The sequence below is a fragment of the Gorilla gorilla genome, chromosome 2 (assembly GCF_029281585.2).
Source record: "Gorilla gorilla gorilla isolate KB3781 chromosome 2, NHGRI_mGorGor1-v2.1_pri, whole genome shotgun sequence".
Lineage (NCBI taxonomy): Eukaryota > Metazoa > Chordata > Mammalia > Primates > Hominidae > Gorilla > Gorilla gorilla.
Window position 1 is genome coordinate 12,598,823 of NC_086017.1, and position 16,785 is coordinate 12,615,607.

The 16,785-nt window shown below is 39.3% G+C and overlaps 1 protein-coding gene across 5 annotated transcripts in view; it reads left to right on the forward strand.

Moving 5' to 3' along the window:
- Positions 1-16,785, forward strand: part of CNTN4 (contactin 4) — a 960,931-nt gene that overhangs the window by 711,125 nt on the left and 233,021 nt on the right. For all 5 annotated transcript variants that reach the window (XM_019024764.4, XM_055383681.2, XM_063703559.1 and 2 more), the window contains one exon: positions 11,199-11,294. In XM_019024764.4, coding sequence (XP_018880309.1) covers positions 11,199-11,294 — 96 coding nt within the window. The remainder of the gene's footprint in view (positions 1-11,198; positions 11,295-16,785) is intronic.

Here is a 16,785-nt window from a genome sequence, read left to right on the forward strand (position 1 = left end):
ATATTCCTGAAAGGTTAATAAAAGAAAAGAAATTGAATGAAAAAGTTTGAGATGAAGAGATTTCTTTCACTTTGAAGCAGGGTTTTTCATGACCAATTGTATGGCTCGTAGATTTGTAGTCTCTGGGGTTTGATCATGATCTGTGGTCCTTATGTCTCCATTTAGTAATATGTTTCCAAGGCTTTTCTGTAGATTACTGAATTTATCATGGCCTCTTGATGCATAACTTTTCAGCATTTTCTTCAGAGAATATTCATTCTGGTGTTACTTGAATGTATCTGATTTGCCTTCTAAGGTGCCTATTTATTAACAAGATTGGTACAATGAATTACAACCTGCTAATTTTAATTTTCACTGGGGAGAAGAAAAGGCTATAAAGTAAAATTCAAAATGAAGAATCATATTTCTTTCTGTCAAAGCTATAATGATCATAAGTCTATCAGTTATAAAATTATCACACTAGATGAAGAAAAGATAATTGTATGATATATCGCTGACTGGCTGATAACAGCCCTAATCACAAATAATAGGCCCATGCAATTTGCAAGGAGTTGTTTCATGCTTTCATCATCTCTGGCATTCCCTGGGGCAGGGGTGAGTGGGCGAGTGGGTGGGAGAGGATTTATATTGCTTTGCAATAACTCCATTTCATATGTTGATTACATTCCAATTTTAATTTATCTCTTAGCTTTCCTTTTAAGGATGGGGATGCGGGAAAGTAGGCGGCTCCATGCCCTTGATTGGACACCTTTTCTTGAAGTTATTCTCCAAAGCTTCCCTGGCTATTGAGCATACAAAGGTCCTTTGTAGCCAAGACGCTGGAAAGCAGTGTGTCATGAGGACAAATACAAGAAAGTTCACCCTAGTCCAACAGGTCTCACCAACCACCACAGCCTGTGAAACAGGAAGAAGAGCAGTGCTCAACAAATACTAATTAAGTATCTACTATGTATCAGACACTGTTTTGGGCATTGGCTATATCCTCATAAAAACTGGCAAGATTCCTGCCCCGCAGTGAGCTTTTATTTGGGGAGGGAATGGAGACAGTAAAAAAGAAAGTACACAAATGAGAACCGTAGTTGCAGATGGCGGAGGTGGTGATTGCTGGGAAGGATGTAGTAAAGAGGGGATGTGACAGAGAGTAACTGGAGTCAGGTCACGGTTGACTTTACTTAAGCCCTAAGGTAATGCTGCTCTGAGGAAGGGGCATTTGAGTTGTTCCTAAAGGCTAAACATGATAAGCCAAAGAATGGGGAGAGAGCACTCCAAACAAAGGGAACAGCAAGGACACGGGTCCTGAGGCCGGGTTAGCTGCAAGGTGTTTGAAGAACAGAAAGCAAAATGTGGCCATTACGGTATAACTAAGTAAGGAGAGAAGTGGCAGGGAACAAAGCTGGGGACGTAGGCAGGGGCTGGATCCTGAAGGGCCTTTGCAGAGCACAGTGAAGGGTCCATATTTTATTCTGAAATTGACCAGGCCAAATGCCTTCTGAAACCTTTGTTTCTCTTTGTGTTGTGTAAGTATGAAACCAAAGATAAAGAATGCAGCTGCCTAACCATTAACACTCCTGAGTCAGGATGATATGAGAAAAGAGATGAGCTCCCGTAGAGAAAAATGCTGGTAATAATAGCTTGCATGTTAGGGCACCTGTCTCCGAAGGAGAACAACATTATTAACGATGCCATATCTCACTAATTGCAGTAACCTCATGAGTTAGATAGGTGTACCTTTTTGTGGAACACACAGGGAAACTCAGACATTTTAAATTAAGTTGTTCTTTGGCCTCTTAAATAGCACAAAGGTCTAGATAAAATAGAGTATGTCAAAGAAATGAGGAAAAGGAAAGAACTAAAATGGGAAATAAAAATAGCTATCAGGAACGCTGTAAGCTCCCAGAGAAAAGGGCAGCCAAGCAACGTTTATTTTCTGTAAAGTCAAGAAAATAATAGTTGAGGGCTGAAAAAGTGTGAGAGTCTCAGACAGTCAAACAGACCATCAAAAAGTATGGTTTCATCCCTGTTATTTAATTTGATATAGAATAGAAGTTATATATAGGGACTTCTGGGTTGGGAAAATCCGGATTCTAATCTAAGCTCTTGGATGTTTATTTTTCTTTCTATTAAATGAGAATAGTAATAGAACCCACCTCAAAGAGTTGTGGTGAAGACCGAATGAATAAATACATGGAAATTGAGAAATTGTGTTATTTAGCTAAGCTGGATGGAACTGGCCTTAGCATTCTTCCAAATAGATGATATTTATAAAGTGGTTAAATTGCCAAAGTTAAGAAGCCTTCTTAACATATAATATTGATTATGCTATTTTTAATTCTTGCCTAGGTTTTGTTCCTGGAAACAAAGAGTGATGTGTGATCTAGTAATGTGGTGCAAGAAGAGAAAGAGGAGAATAACCTCCCATTTTGCTAAATAGAGGATTGCTGACCCTAGGCAAATTTGTCTTTGGCAGTCTCCACACACCACTTTCCTCATCCAGTTTTTTAAGTCATTATCCTTCTTGAACTTTCTCAGCGCTATTTTGCCTTCTCCACTATTTCATAGATTAAATTTTCCTTTGATTCTTCTTTGGTTATTCAAAACTCACATTTGAAGACTCCGTACTGCTCTTACTTACTTGTTAAGTGAAAGCAACCTGATTGAATTAATTCACTCTTCACTGAAAGTGATTAATAGCAAGGTCATACTTTTGAAGGTATTTATGGTTTAAAATGATATTTTTGTAATTCCAAAGTAATATCTGAATTGTAAGGTTTTATTTGGTATGACCAAACAGGGTGAGAAAAAACTCAGGCAGTTGGAGAGAGAACACTGTAAGGGCTGGAATCAGCACCTGGGACAGCTCTGAATAAGCTTTCCCTTTTACTCTGAAATAAGTGTATTAAGGATTTCCACAGTGATGTTCATGGCTGCAGAATTAGAGGCTCTGAAAAAAAAAAAGAGAAAAAAAAAGGTCAGAAGTCATTTCTGTGAATGAGTCATTTGTTTCTCAAGGGTACATTGACTTAAGAATATTAGACCTAGCATAAGATTTTGGTCCCGGCCAGGTGCGGTGGCTCACACCTGTAATCCCAGCACTTTGGGAGGCCGAGGCAGGCGGATCACTTGAAGTCAGGAGTTCGAGACCAGCCTGGCCAATGTGGGAAACCTGTCTCTACTAAAAATACAAAAATTAGCTGGGCATGGTGGCAGGTGCCTGTAATCTCAGCTACTCTGGAGGCTGAGGCAGGAGAATCACTTAAACCCAAGAGGGAGAGGTTGCAGTGAGCTGAGATCACGCGATTGCACTCCAGCCTGGGCAATAGAGCAAGACTCAGTGTCAAAAAAAAAAAAAAAAAGTTTTGGTCCCTTACTTTATTTTTATTTTATTATTTATTTATTTATTTATTTATTTGAGGCAGAGTCTCGCTCTGTCGCCCAGGCTGGAGTGCAGTGGCCTGATCTCGGCTCACTGCAAGCTCCGCCTCCCGGGTTCAAGCGATTCTCTTGCCTCTCAGCCTCCAGAGCAGCTGGGACTACAGGCACATGCCACCACACCCAGCTAATTGTTGTATTTTTAGTAGAGACAGGGTTTCCCCGTGTTGGCCAGGCTGGTCTCGAACTCCTGACCTCAAGCAATCTGCCTGCCTCGGCCTCCCAAAGTGCGGCGATTACAGGCATGAGCCACTGTGCCCAGCCAAAAATCACATATATTTACATCCTTTAAAAAAGGTAGTGGGCCGTTATCCTCAGCAAATTGACAGAAAACCAAATACCACATGTCCTCACTTACAAGTGGGAGCTAAGATGAGAACACATGGACACATAAAGGGGAACACCACACACTGGGGCCTATTAGAGAGTGGAGGGCGGGAGGAGGGAGAGGATCAGGAGAAATAGCTAATGGGTACTGGGCTTAATACCTGCGTGATGAAATAATCTGTACAACAAACCCCCATGACACAAGTTCACCTGTAACAAACCTGCACATGTACCCCTAAACTTAAAAGTTTTAAAAAGGTAGACAAATATCAATTCTACTGTTGTATAGAAACAATATTTTTAAGTAACACAAGCGTTCTCAGACCAGAAGATTATAGGAAGAATTTCTCATGAAGAATTATCTGAATTCAGGGTATACGTGCGTATATCTTAAATATAAGTGTTATAAAGAATACAGTTCATGCAATATAAAGGATAAGATATCTGATTCACTTCAGCATCAATCTTGACTTGAAAGCATAATTAGGACTAGCAGAAGAGGATATATTTTAAGTCTTATCAGGTTTATTTTTTTGTTTTGTTTTTTGTTTTTTGTTTTTTTGCCACAGTAGTGTTGACTTGGCCACTCTAATGTTACTTTATCTGGTGGAAGTTTCTCCCAGTGAGTCACTTTCTGTAAACTTTCCTTTGGATGCTTAAAAATCATACTGATAGTGCTAACATTTATAGACTACTGACTTTGGACCAGGCAGCATCTTAAGTGCTTTACATGCATGATCTTAATCTTCAGAAAGTCCTATGAGACAGGAATTATTGTCCTGACATTAGAAGTGAGAATTGAAGTTCAAGGAGATTAACTAACTCACCTACATCATACAGGTAGAAAGTAAGACTGCTAAGTTTGTACTCAGGTCCTTCTGACTCCAAAACCAGGGTGTTAAACCATCAGGCAGTTCTTCCTCTTGCTATATACTCTCTTACAGGGAAGTCCAGTCTTCCTTCTTCCTAAATGGAAAGAATGTCAAAAATACGGCTTTGAAACTCAGGTTTTGTAAATTTCGATTTATTTTCACTACAAGTCTCTTCAATCCAGGAAACCATAAAGTGTGCATCCACACACACCCACAGGGAGCAAATGGCAGAGAGTCAAGACATAACTTTAAATTTGCTGCATGATAGTGAGTTTTTAAAGTTACTCTCCAAAAATACCTCTTTTCTTTTTATAAATGGTGCAGTCATCATTATGGAGATCATATTCATAACAAATGTATCACTTGACCATTTTTCCAAGTTGATTTTGATCTCCTTACTGATTGCTTCTTTCAAAAGGAAGCAATAGCAAAGGGAACTGGTGCTGACAATTTCTTGTTCTAAGGCCACCCTGGGAGAATTAATAGAATCCAGGTCTACCCAAGTCAGGAAAAAAGTGAATTGGTATTTTTTTACTTGCATTAAATAACACATGTATTACATGCATGGTTACTGTATCATTTTTCCTTTTTTTCTTTTCTCCCTTCTCTCTGTGGATTCTTAACAAACTATGATGTGTGATATTATCTCATTAACCTTTCCTGGCCATTTTAAAACTAAACTTTTTATACCTTCCTCTGAGTCATCCCACCCTGTGAATAGCTTCAGCTCTTCCTGTCCATATGTGTAATGGCTAGTCCATTAATTATGACCTAAATAAATTACTCTTTCTTATTTACTGTTATTACTTCTCAAAAAAGATCTTGGACCCTCTTGATTTTATATCCTCTAGACTATAATCAGGTATTTATGGTAAGATACTTCTTCCCCAGCTCTAAATATTTAAAAATTTCCCAGGCAAAAAATATGTGGACATTTTCCCCTTGCTCTCTGATTTACTCCATGGACTGAATTCCAAATGTTTTCCTATATTAAGACTTTTTATTATTGACAGCATATTGCAGCTTTAAGGCCTTTGTACACGTCCACTCCCCCAGGAATGTAACTGCTAAATCACTTCCTCTCTGGTCTCAGTGAGATAACACATTCCAAATACTATAGCATATTTTCTAATCTCATTTTAAAATGAAATTCAGATATTACATTCCATAGGAGAATAAAGGACAGCTGTTTTCACAAATATGATATGAAAACACATCTGCCACACAATTGTACAATCCTTAGCACATGGCTGTTGGAAAAAGTTATGTAAAATGCTGACAAATGAAATCAACACCAAAAAGTAGAGGTATTTATTTTTTAAAAATCTACACATCACATGTCAATGAACCACATATAAAGCTTGAAAGACAGGCTATTTTGAGAAACAATGGTGCACGGATGTTAATTCCTTGTTTTACATATACATTATTTATTCAATCATATCTTTGGTGACCAATTTCTAAACGGAATACAAGCCAAGTATAATTGTTTAGCTACCTTCCTAACAAGGCAGCAATCCTGCTTCTTAATAGAGTTGTTTCTGTTTATTTTCTCCTTGTTCAACTTCACACTTTGCACCTAACATTTACAATCTCCATGTTGAGTGCCCAACCACAAAGAAAAGCAGAGGAATAGAAGATTTGAAACCAAAGTACTTATACCAACCCATCACACTATGTGTTGAAATGTGGATTTCTTTCCATATTCACTGAGTGTAAATGTTATTTAAATGAACGTTTTTGTGTCCTGGCATGGCAAGTAACTGATTTGAAATCTCTTTTTCACTGACTTTACGAAATCAGTGAAGATGCCACAGATTATGGTGCTTCAGAGCAGTAACTTTGGAGAGAGACAAAACATGAGTTTGTATCTTCTGGCCACTTCGTAGGCATGTGAAGAAGGTGCTGCACCTCCGTGAGCTTCAGCTGTGTCACCTATAAATTGGGAGTTTAAAGTATAATGGAATTCAATGAGATCAAATAAGAAAAGTACTTGGCCACATGGTATGACTGCAATATAGTCTGCAAGTCAATTCTATTGTTGCTATTAGTGTGATGGCCACAGTGATAGAGCATTATCCATAATGTATATTCCGTCTCATAATGCCTGCTGCTACTGATCATTACCCAAGTACCAAGGCTTTGGAGATAAAATGACTCTGGATCCTCATCTCTCACCTTATACAAAAAGCAACTGAAAATGGATTAAGGACTTAAACCTAAGACCTGAAACTATAAACATTCTAGTAGATGACATTGGAAAACCCTTCTGGACATTGGCTTAGGCAGGGATTTCATGACCAAGAGAACCCAAAAGCAAATGCAATAAAAGTAAAGATAAATAGCTGGGACCTAATTAAACTAAAGAGCTTTCGCATGGCAAAAGGGACAGTCAGCAGAGTGAACAGACAACCCACAGAGTGGAAGAAAATCTTCGTCATCTATACATTTGACAAAGGACTAATATCCAGACTCTACAACGAGCTCAAACAAATCAATAAGAAAAAAATCAAACAGTCCCATCAAAAAAGTGGACTAAGGACATGAATAGACAGTTCTCAAGAGGATATGCAAATAGCCAAAAAACATATGAAAAATGATCAACATCACTAATGATCAGGGAAATGCATATCAAAACCACAATGTGATACCACCTTACACCTGCAAGAATGGCCATAATCAAAAAATGGTAGATGTTGGTGTAGATGCAGTAAACAGGGAACACTTCTACACTGCTGGTGGGAATGCAAACTAGTACAGCCACTATGGAAAACAGTGTGGATATTCCTTAAAGAACTAAAAGTAGAACTACCATTTGATCCAGCAATCTCACTACTGAGTATCTACCCAGAGGAAAAGAAGTCATTGTTTAAAAAAGATACTTGCACATGCATGTTTATAGTGGCACAATTCACAATAGCAAAATCGTGGAACCAACACAAATGCCCATCAATCAATAAGCGGCTAAAGAAACTATGGCATATATATATATGATGGAATACTATGTAGCCATAAAAAGGATGAATAAACAGCATTTGCAGTGACGTGGATGAGATTGGAGACTATTATTCTAAGTGAAGTAACTCAGGAATGGAAAACCAAATATCGTATGTTCTCACTGATATGTGGGAGCTAAGATATGAGGACACAAAGGCATAAAAATGATACAATGGGGCCGGGCGCGGTGGCTCACACCTGTAATCCCGGCACTTTGGGAGGCCAAGGCGGGCAGATCATGAGGTCAGGAGATCGAGACCATCCTGGCTAACACGGTGAAACCCCGTCTCTACTAAAAATACAAAAAATTAGCCGGGCATGGTGGCGGGCGCCTGTAGTCCCAGCTACTCGGGAGGCTGAGGCAGGAGAATGGCGTGAACCCGGGAGGCGGAGCTTGCAGTGAGCCCAGATCGTGGCACCGCACTCCAGCCTGGACGACAGAGTGAGACTCCATCTCAAAAATAAAAAATAAAATAAATAAAATAAATAAAAAAAGAATGATACGATGACTTTGGGGACCTAGGGGGAAGAGTGGGAAGTGGGGCAAGGGATAAAAGACTACAAACATAGTGCAGTGTATACTGTTTGGGTGATGGGTGCACCAAAATCTCACAAATCACCACTAAAGAACTTACTCATGGCTGGACACGGTGGCTCATGCCTGTAATTCCAGCACTTTGGGAGGCTGAGGCGGGTGGATCATGAAGTCAAGAGATCGAGACTATCCTGGCCAACATGGTGAAACCCCGTCTCTACTAAAAATACAAAAATTAGCTGGGCGTGGTGGTGCATGCCTGTAGTCCCAGCTACTCAGGAGGCTGAGGCAGGAGAATCACTTGAACCTGGGAGGTGGAGCTTGCAGTGAGCCGTGATCACACCACTGCACTCCAGCCTGGCAACAGAGTGAGACTCTGTCTCCAAAAAAAAAGAACTTACTCATGTAACCAAATACCACCTGTATCCCAATAACTGATGGAAAAAAATTTAATAAATAAAAATATATGTGGAAATATTGCTGGTAAAGGCTTAATCATGAGTGTACAAACTTTGACATAATACCCATTTACACACATAGCTCTTGACTTAGAAAAGTATCATGTTGTTAACTGTTAGGATCTGGATAGATGTTCATACCTGAAAAGAACAATTTGAGGTTTGAGGCGTGTAATCTTTCCCTAAACATGTGCATAAATATCACGTCGTTTGATTCAAATCTACAGCTCGCTCTAGTGTGCGTTTGCTGTTAGAAACCTTTCCTTACTTGGAATGTTTGGGATATGCTTTGGCACTGAATCACAGCATTCGCAATGGACAGAAGAAACATACTGACTACATATTTGAAACAAAGAACATTCATTCTCATTACATTTATGAGAAAATTAAGACCTGCCCATGGTATGTAGACCTGCCCATGGTCAACACAGCTAATAAGTGGCAGAGATGGTTTTCAAACTCAGATCTACCCAAATACAGTCTTTCCATTTGCTGTATAGGTAGGGTTGATCATCTGGAATCTATTTCAGTTAATGACTAATAAACGTTTCTGATTATTTTCTCAAATACCAGATTAATGAGATACACTTCAAATGCCTAAAACTTGTAGAAGTGAATGAATTCATAAACTAAGAAGGAAAAAACATGATACAGTTTTTTAAAGCTCAGGAAGGATAGTTAAAAATCATTGCCCATATTTCTCATTTTCTTTCTCATTTCTTAATACTATTTCTCTAATCAGAAACCATGATTGATTTTGCCTAGATGATACGTGATCTCTACTATCTATCAGCTCTTAATTTTTCGTGCAACTCTGGAAATTGAATGGGATATCTGTGCAAAAATGTAGATGACTTACTCTAAGAACCTATATGCAGAAGTGACAATTCAGACTGATTCAGTGTTATTTTTAGGGATAATGGTTTAAAATATTAACTCCATAACACAGTTTTTAAAATCCTGGTTTAATTCCTTTTGAAGGAATCTCAGACCATTTCCATAAAGACAAGAAAAATACCATGTTCTACCCTCACGTGGTGTCCATTGAATAAAAAGAAGTTTATTACATCAGAAATGTAATTCAAATCATAGCACTGATTTGTTTTGTGCTGAGTATGTGTGTGTCCTTCATGTTCACTTTTCACAGCCCAAACCTGGCAGTCTTTGGTTTGCTCTGATGAGGTGTTATGTGTCAGACCTGCCTGCTTGAGCCCCAACAGGACGGAAGCTGTGTTCTCACAATGCTTGCCTTCTGAGTTGGCAAAATCAGATGGTACTTAATGGAGTTTTTATGAATATTTAAGTGATGAAGACAATAATGTACAAACTTAAAATGTCCCTAATTCCAGAAGAATCTGGTAATTAAGACATGTCTATGTGTAACTTTTTAAATATCCTTAGCACTCCTTGAAACTAAGCCTGAGTGTAGAAACATTCCAATTTGTAACTGCAGCCTTCCCAATCGTTGTTAGGAGTACATGAGATAATCATCATAAAATACTTACCAAAATGGTCAGCATGGAGGAAATCATCCACAAATGTTACTCTGCTCTAGTGTGCACAGCCAGATGGTTTGCAGCCCTGCACAACATGCTTGAATTGGAAGTCCCCAAATCCAATAAAATCTTATTAAATCAAATGTAATAGACAACAAAAAACGAAATGGCACTTAACACACTCCTTATTGAGAGGATTTACATTTGGGAGGGTGGAAGAAAAAAATGTTTATTGAACAATAATATGTCTCACTTTATTAGACATATTTCTTATATTAACTCATTTGTATTTGTAACTGCCTATTTACTTATACTGTGATCTTTGGGTTTATAAATGTCTTATCTCTCTAACCAGACTTGACCTTTTTGAGGTAATAAAACATTCTTCTAAAAAGAACCATGAACAGTACCTTCTACATATTTCAAACTACACCACAAGAACTTTAAAACAATTGTGTGTCTGTATATATGTCTATTTATACATTTTATATAGAGGTGTGTTTGTATATAAAGAGAGACAGTCACACTCTGGGTATATATGGAGAGACAAGTATAATTATATATGATAGAATGGTTTGTGAAGTGAACAGAATTGTATCAGAAAACAAGAGTTTGCATTCTGATAATGATATTTAAATACAGAGAAGTCTTGGGCAGGTCACTTAACATCTTTAAACCTCAGTTTCTTCACCTAGACCTGCACTATCCAATGTGATGTCCTGGCATGATGGAAGTCTTCTATGTCTGTGCTGGCCAATGTGATCATCACTAAGTACATGTGGCTATTGAGCTCTTGAAATGTGACTAGTGTCTGAGGAACTGAATTATAAATTGTATTTAATTTTAATTATTTTAAATCTAAATAGGCACATGCGGTAAGTAGATATTTTAGTGGACAATATAACCATAAAATCAAGGAGGATGGGACAATATCATATGAAAAGAAGCTCTCCTGAATTCCCCCGGTATGGGTGCTACCAACGCAGTTTTGGGCAGAATGATTCTCTTTTGAAATAGTGGTACTCTCCCTTGATATCTTAGGACTTTAAAGTTTAAATGCTTTTTCCCATATTTCTCCCAACAGATCTTGACAACTTTAAAACAAGAACAAGAAGCACTGTGTCTGTCCGTCGAGGTCAAGGAATGGTGCTACTGTGTGGCCCGCCACCCCATTCTGGAGGTACATATAAATGAACTGACATATGCATGCTTCACTCCCTGTTATTTTTCTTCCTCAATGTTCTCCCTCCTGACACCAGCTGAGTGCACAGTGTCATTTATAGAGATTCCCAAAGCCCCTCCATGTGGAGGAAAAACCATTGTGAATGCCTCCCATCGTTAGGATAGGAAAATACCAGATTGTGCAAATTTTCCACCCCACTGCAGTCTACCTGGCACAAGAAGAAAGACACCTGAGTCTATCAAAATCAGAATGCTGTTGCTTGGTAAAGCAGTGTAATTAAAACGACTCATACTTCTTACAACTTGATTGGGTTAAAAAAGATGGCCCTGCTTCATTTCATCTCCTGGTTGGTCTGGGAACTGTCTGTGAACTGTTTCTACTCGCAATACTTCTGACACCAAATGTATGGGTTTTTTCCACACTAACAACCAAGTCTCCAATCTTCTGGACACCAACTGGCTGTCCAATGATTCAATTCCATTTTGACAGTAACTACCCCATTAACTACTCTGGGATGGTTAGTGTCAGAACTCATAGGATAAAGGCTCAGTCCCATAAGGCTGCCTCCACGTCAGATGCCACTTTCAAGTCCTTGACCTCCCACACTTCTGACTAACTGGCTATAAAGTGGGACTCCCATAACTCCCTCCTTGGCTTCCATAATTTGCTAGAATGGCTCCCAGAACTCAGGGAAAATAGTTTACTTACCATACCAGTTTATTATAAAAGATATTATAAACGATACGTATGAACAGCCAGATAAACATATAGAGAGAGTGAGGTCTGAAGGGTTGTGAATGCAGGAGTTTCTAGATTTGTGGATCCTCCCCACATGTGGATGCATTCATTAACCCTGAAGCTCTCCAAACGCTGTCATTTAGGGTTTTTATGCAGGTTCCGTTGTGTAGGCATGATTGATCGAATCTATGGCCATTATAATTGATGGCCATTTTCCAGCCCTTCTCCCATCCCCAGGAGTGGGGAATGGGGAGGCTGAAAGTTCCAACCCTTTAATTATTTGATTGGTTCCTCTGACAACCAATCAAGGGGCCTCACCAAGAGTCACCTAATTAGCATAAACTCAAGTATGGTTGAAAAGGGCCTATTTATGAATAACAAAAGACATTCTTCTCAGCAATATCACTCGGGAAATTACAAGGGTTTTGGGATGCAGTCCAAATATATATATTTCTTATTAATCACAGTATCACAGGATCAGACCAAGAACAGAAGTTCCTTGACCATAGAATCTAAGATCACTTTGTGGAGACTCATAGCAACTAGATCAGTTAGGAATGCACTTGACTGCAAATAACTGAAAACCCAGCGCATAATGTTCTTTTATATTCTTTTTCTCACATGCAGCATTTTCTCTTTTTTTTTTTTTTTGAGACAGAGTCTCGGTTTGTCACCCAATCTGGAGTGTGGTGGTGCAATCTCGGCTCACAGCAACCTCTGCCTCCCAGGTTCAATCGATTCTCATGCCTCAGCCTTCCGAGTAGCTGGGATTACAGGCACCCACCACCATGCCAATTTTTATATTTTTAGTAGAGATAGGATTTCACCATGTTGACCAGACTGGTCTCAAACTCCTGACCTCAAGTGATCCACCCACCTTGGCCTCCCAAAGTGCTGGGATTACAGGCATGAGTCACTGCACCTGGCTGGCATGCAAGATTTTCAAAGGTATACAATCTAAAGCTAGCACAGCTTCTAGAGGATGTCTTCCAGGACTCATGCCCTTCTCTGATTCTTCTCTGAAGTGCTTAGCATGTGGTATGGATGAGGCATGAAGTCTGCATTCCAAACCAGATCAAATGGGAAGAAGCAAAGACAAAAGGCAATAATTTGTTTTTGCTTGTTTTTGTCCATTTCAATTTACCTTTATTATCGTAAGTTTTCTTTGCCTGAGGACTTTGCCTCCATTTCATTGATCACCTCAGTGGCAAAGGAGACTGAAAAATCAAATATTTTATGCAGACATATTATGCCCTGGAAAATATCATAATTTTACTAATAAGGGAGAATATGGAGAGATGTGTAGGCAACTTGCAGTGTCGGCTAAAAGGAACTACAATGACTAAAAGGCAAATATAACTGCCCATAAGGGATTCAGTAGTGTGGAGGTTTAATAAATAGTAATATTTATTAGGATTCCACTAAGGTCTGTAATGACAAGATTGATAAACTCTACTCTTGGAAATCCAGGCTGAAGTTCAGTTCAATATCTGCTATTCTTGTTATTGCCTTAATTTTCAGTTTGGCTTTCCACATGTTTAAAAGAACAAACTTTTAGATTTGGAATTTGAAAAACACTGTTTTATTTTTGTCCTCTGTTCAAAAGTTGTAATGTTTTCTTTCTCATCTAATTCTGAGCTAACATTTCCAGCAGAAAATAACAATTAGTAAAGGTGCTAAAAGGCATGTACTTCAAGCATCCTGAATACGAAGGAGAGGTGGGAGAGGTAGGTTCCCCTCTATGTCTGGATCAGGGACAAGGAATTGTTAGCATTTCTGGTTTTTGAAGACTGACAGAAAATCTAGGTTTGATTTCAGAGGTTTGTGTTTGGAAAATGGGATTATTCTTCAGGATTTCATTTTCCTTTCAAGTTAGTATCAGAAGCACTGAATTTGGAGTCTGGGATATGAGTTTTGATCCTTGTTCTGTTTCAAATCATTATCTGATACTGGGAAAATATCTTCAAATTCTTTATGCCTCACTCTGCCTGTCTATAAAATGAAGAGATTAAAAGAAATCTCTCAAATCCCTATTGATTCTATCAACACATAATTATAACTCGATAAGGGCTAAACATCTTGTTTATCAAGTGTGTTTGCATTATTGAAGGCCTGTCCTTTATATGAGAAAACCACTTCACTGTGGACATCTATTTAGATTCAGGTGAAGTTCACTTAGACTAACACTTCTCTTTTTAATATGGAATCTGATCAAAATAAAAATGGAAGATTTTACTAATTTCTTCTGCAGGCTACCTTCATTGCATTAAGTTTTCATCACATGGCAGCAACCCTAAAAATTAATCTTGTAGGTATATTAAGAAAAGTACCACCACTGTCCGATACAATGATCTTTTTAGGAAAGGTAGAACACATGGAGTGATGCTGTGCTGCTACGCAATGAAGTACCTGACTACCTTCCCTTTCCCACAGAGAAATATATTAAAAATTTCCGTAGACATCTACTGAAATGCAGTTGTCTCAGCTGGCAGCAGTCAGCAGCTCTGAAATCCAGTTCCTTGAGCTGTGCTGACATTCCTGACAATCTTGATGGTGAAAGACAAGGAAATAAATATTCTTATTATAAGCTCTATTAGAAATGGCGTGCACATTAACGCTGTGGGCAAAGCAGGCACGGCTAAGAAATTTTTGAGAAAAGAACAAAGAAGATATTCAAGGTTATAAGAGAGCATCTCAGACATCCATCAGTTTTGGACAAGGGAAACAATGATTATCTGATGAAATCCTTCCAATTTCTCAAAAGCCTCCAATGCAACTGAGCGGCAGTGATTCTCTCACTGTTTTTCTGGGCTGTGTGTCACCCTAAAGCTAGAAGAATCACTGTGAGCCGCTGGACATACTGAGCATTTTAGAGCCAGCATATGGTCTCCTGGTTTCCATTGTAACAGATCATGCAGAGGAAAGGAAATGAGTCAGCCTTTTATTATATCAGTGGGGTACTGAGTAATGGCATGAAATCCATTGTAAGGGATGCTGCATGTCCTATTTCGAAAGCTGTGCGGTGTCAGACCTTCTTAGGGTAGCAGAGAAATGAGCAGCAATTAATCTGTTTTGAAAAGCATTTCAGTCAGCAGGTATTTCCAGCACTCTACCAGTCACTATGTGTGGCCTCTTTGTCATCTCTTGGTTTATATGTATGAATTCAGATGTGATGGTTTTGCATAGATTTTTACCATTAAATATAAGAAAACACCAAAAAATAGAAATCACTTTGATGGACTCTGGCTATCCTTGGTGTTCCTTCCTATTAGACACAGAAATTATTGAGGTCCAGAATGTCCACTTTGCTTTCTGCCAACTCCAGGGTCACTGGGCACCAGGAATTCATGACCTTTAACCAAGCTCTCGTTAAATAGGAATAGAACAGAGGAACTTTGAGATTCTTCCTTCCAATATATGAAAATTTCTAGTTTATTCCTCAATAAAATCCTCACAAACTGTTCATCAAAAGAGGTTTTTGTTCATGCCTTCATTTTATGTCACCGAGATGCTTGCTACTCACAGGGCGGTCCAAGCACCAGCAGCATTGGCCTCACCTGGAAATTTGATAAAAAGGTAAAATCTCAGACCCCACTACAGCCTACTGAACTGGAACTTGCATTTTCATAAGATCTCCGAGTGATCATGTGCACTTCCAAGTGTGAGATGCCCTGAGTCATAGCTGTGGTTCCCATGCACACCCCACCTCTGGGCAGTGAGGGTTGACAGCTTGAGAATCTGGAGGGAAAATTGTTAAAACCATAGGTGTCCAACCTGTTCACAAGCATATTCCGATTCCATAAATCTGGGGTAGGGTCCACAAGGCTGTTAAAAAAAAAAAAGAAGAAGAAAACAGGCCAGGCGCGGTGACTCACACCTGTAATCCCAGCACGTTGGGAGGAGGCCGAGGCGGGTGGATCACTTGAGGTCAGGAGTTAGAGATCAGCCTGGCCAACATAGAGAAACCCCGTCTCTGCTAAAAATACAAAAATTAGTCTGCTGGTGTGCGCCTATAATCCCAGCAACTTGGGAGGCTGAGACAGGAGAATTGCTTGAACTCAGGAGATGGAGGTTGCAGTGAGCCGAGATCGTGCCACTGCACTCCAGCCTGGGTGACAAAGTGAGACTCTGGCTCAAAAAAAACGAAAACAAAAACAAAACTCTAGCTGACTCGCTCACTCTGAGGCAGCACCAAATTTAAGGTCCATTCACATGGATCATCTACAGAACTAGCCCAGGTCCAGCCCTGCTGAGATGGAGTGCTTCAATTTCCACATCACTCAAGCCGAAGGGCTGAGCATTCCTTATGTGAAATTTTTATTTAAAATAATTCATCTATTTACTTATTTTTTGAAATTGAGTCTCACTCTGTCAACCAGGCTGGAGTGCAGTGGCGCAATCTCGGCTCACTGCAACCTCTGCCTCCCGGGTTCAAGCGATTCTCCTGCCTCAGCCTCCCAAGTAGCTGGGATTACAGGAGTGCACCACCACACCTGGCTAATTTTTGTATTTTTAGTAGAGATGAGGTTTCACCATGTTGGCCAGGCTGATCTCAAACTCCCGACCTCAAGTGATCTGCCTACCTTGGCCTCCCAAAGTGCTGGGATTACAGGCGTGAGCCACTGCACCGGCCAATTTAAAATAATTCAAAATAAAATATAGTTACCTTAGGCTTTACCTTTGACTTTATATGTTTTTGTTCATAAAGGAAATGAAAAACTAAGAAAAGGGTGGCTTTTCCTAGGTACTC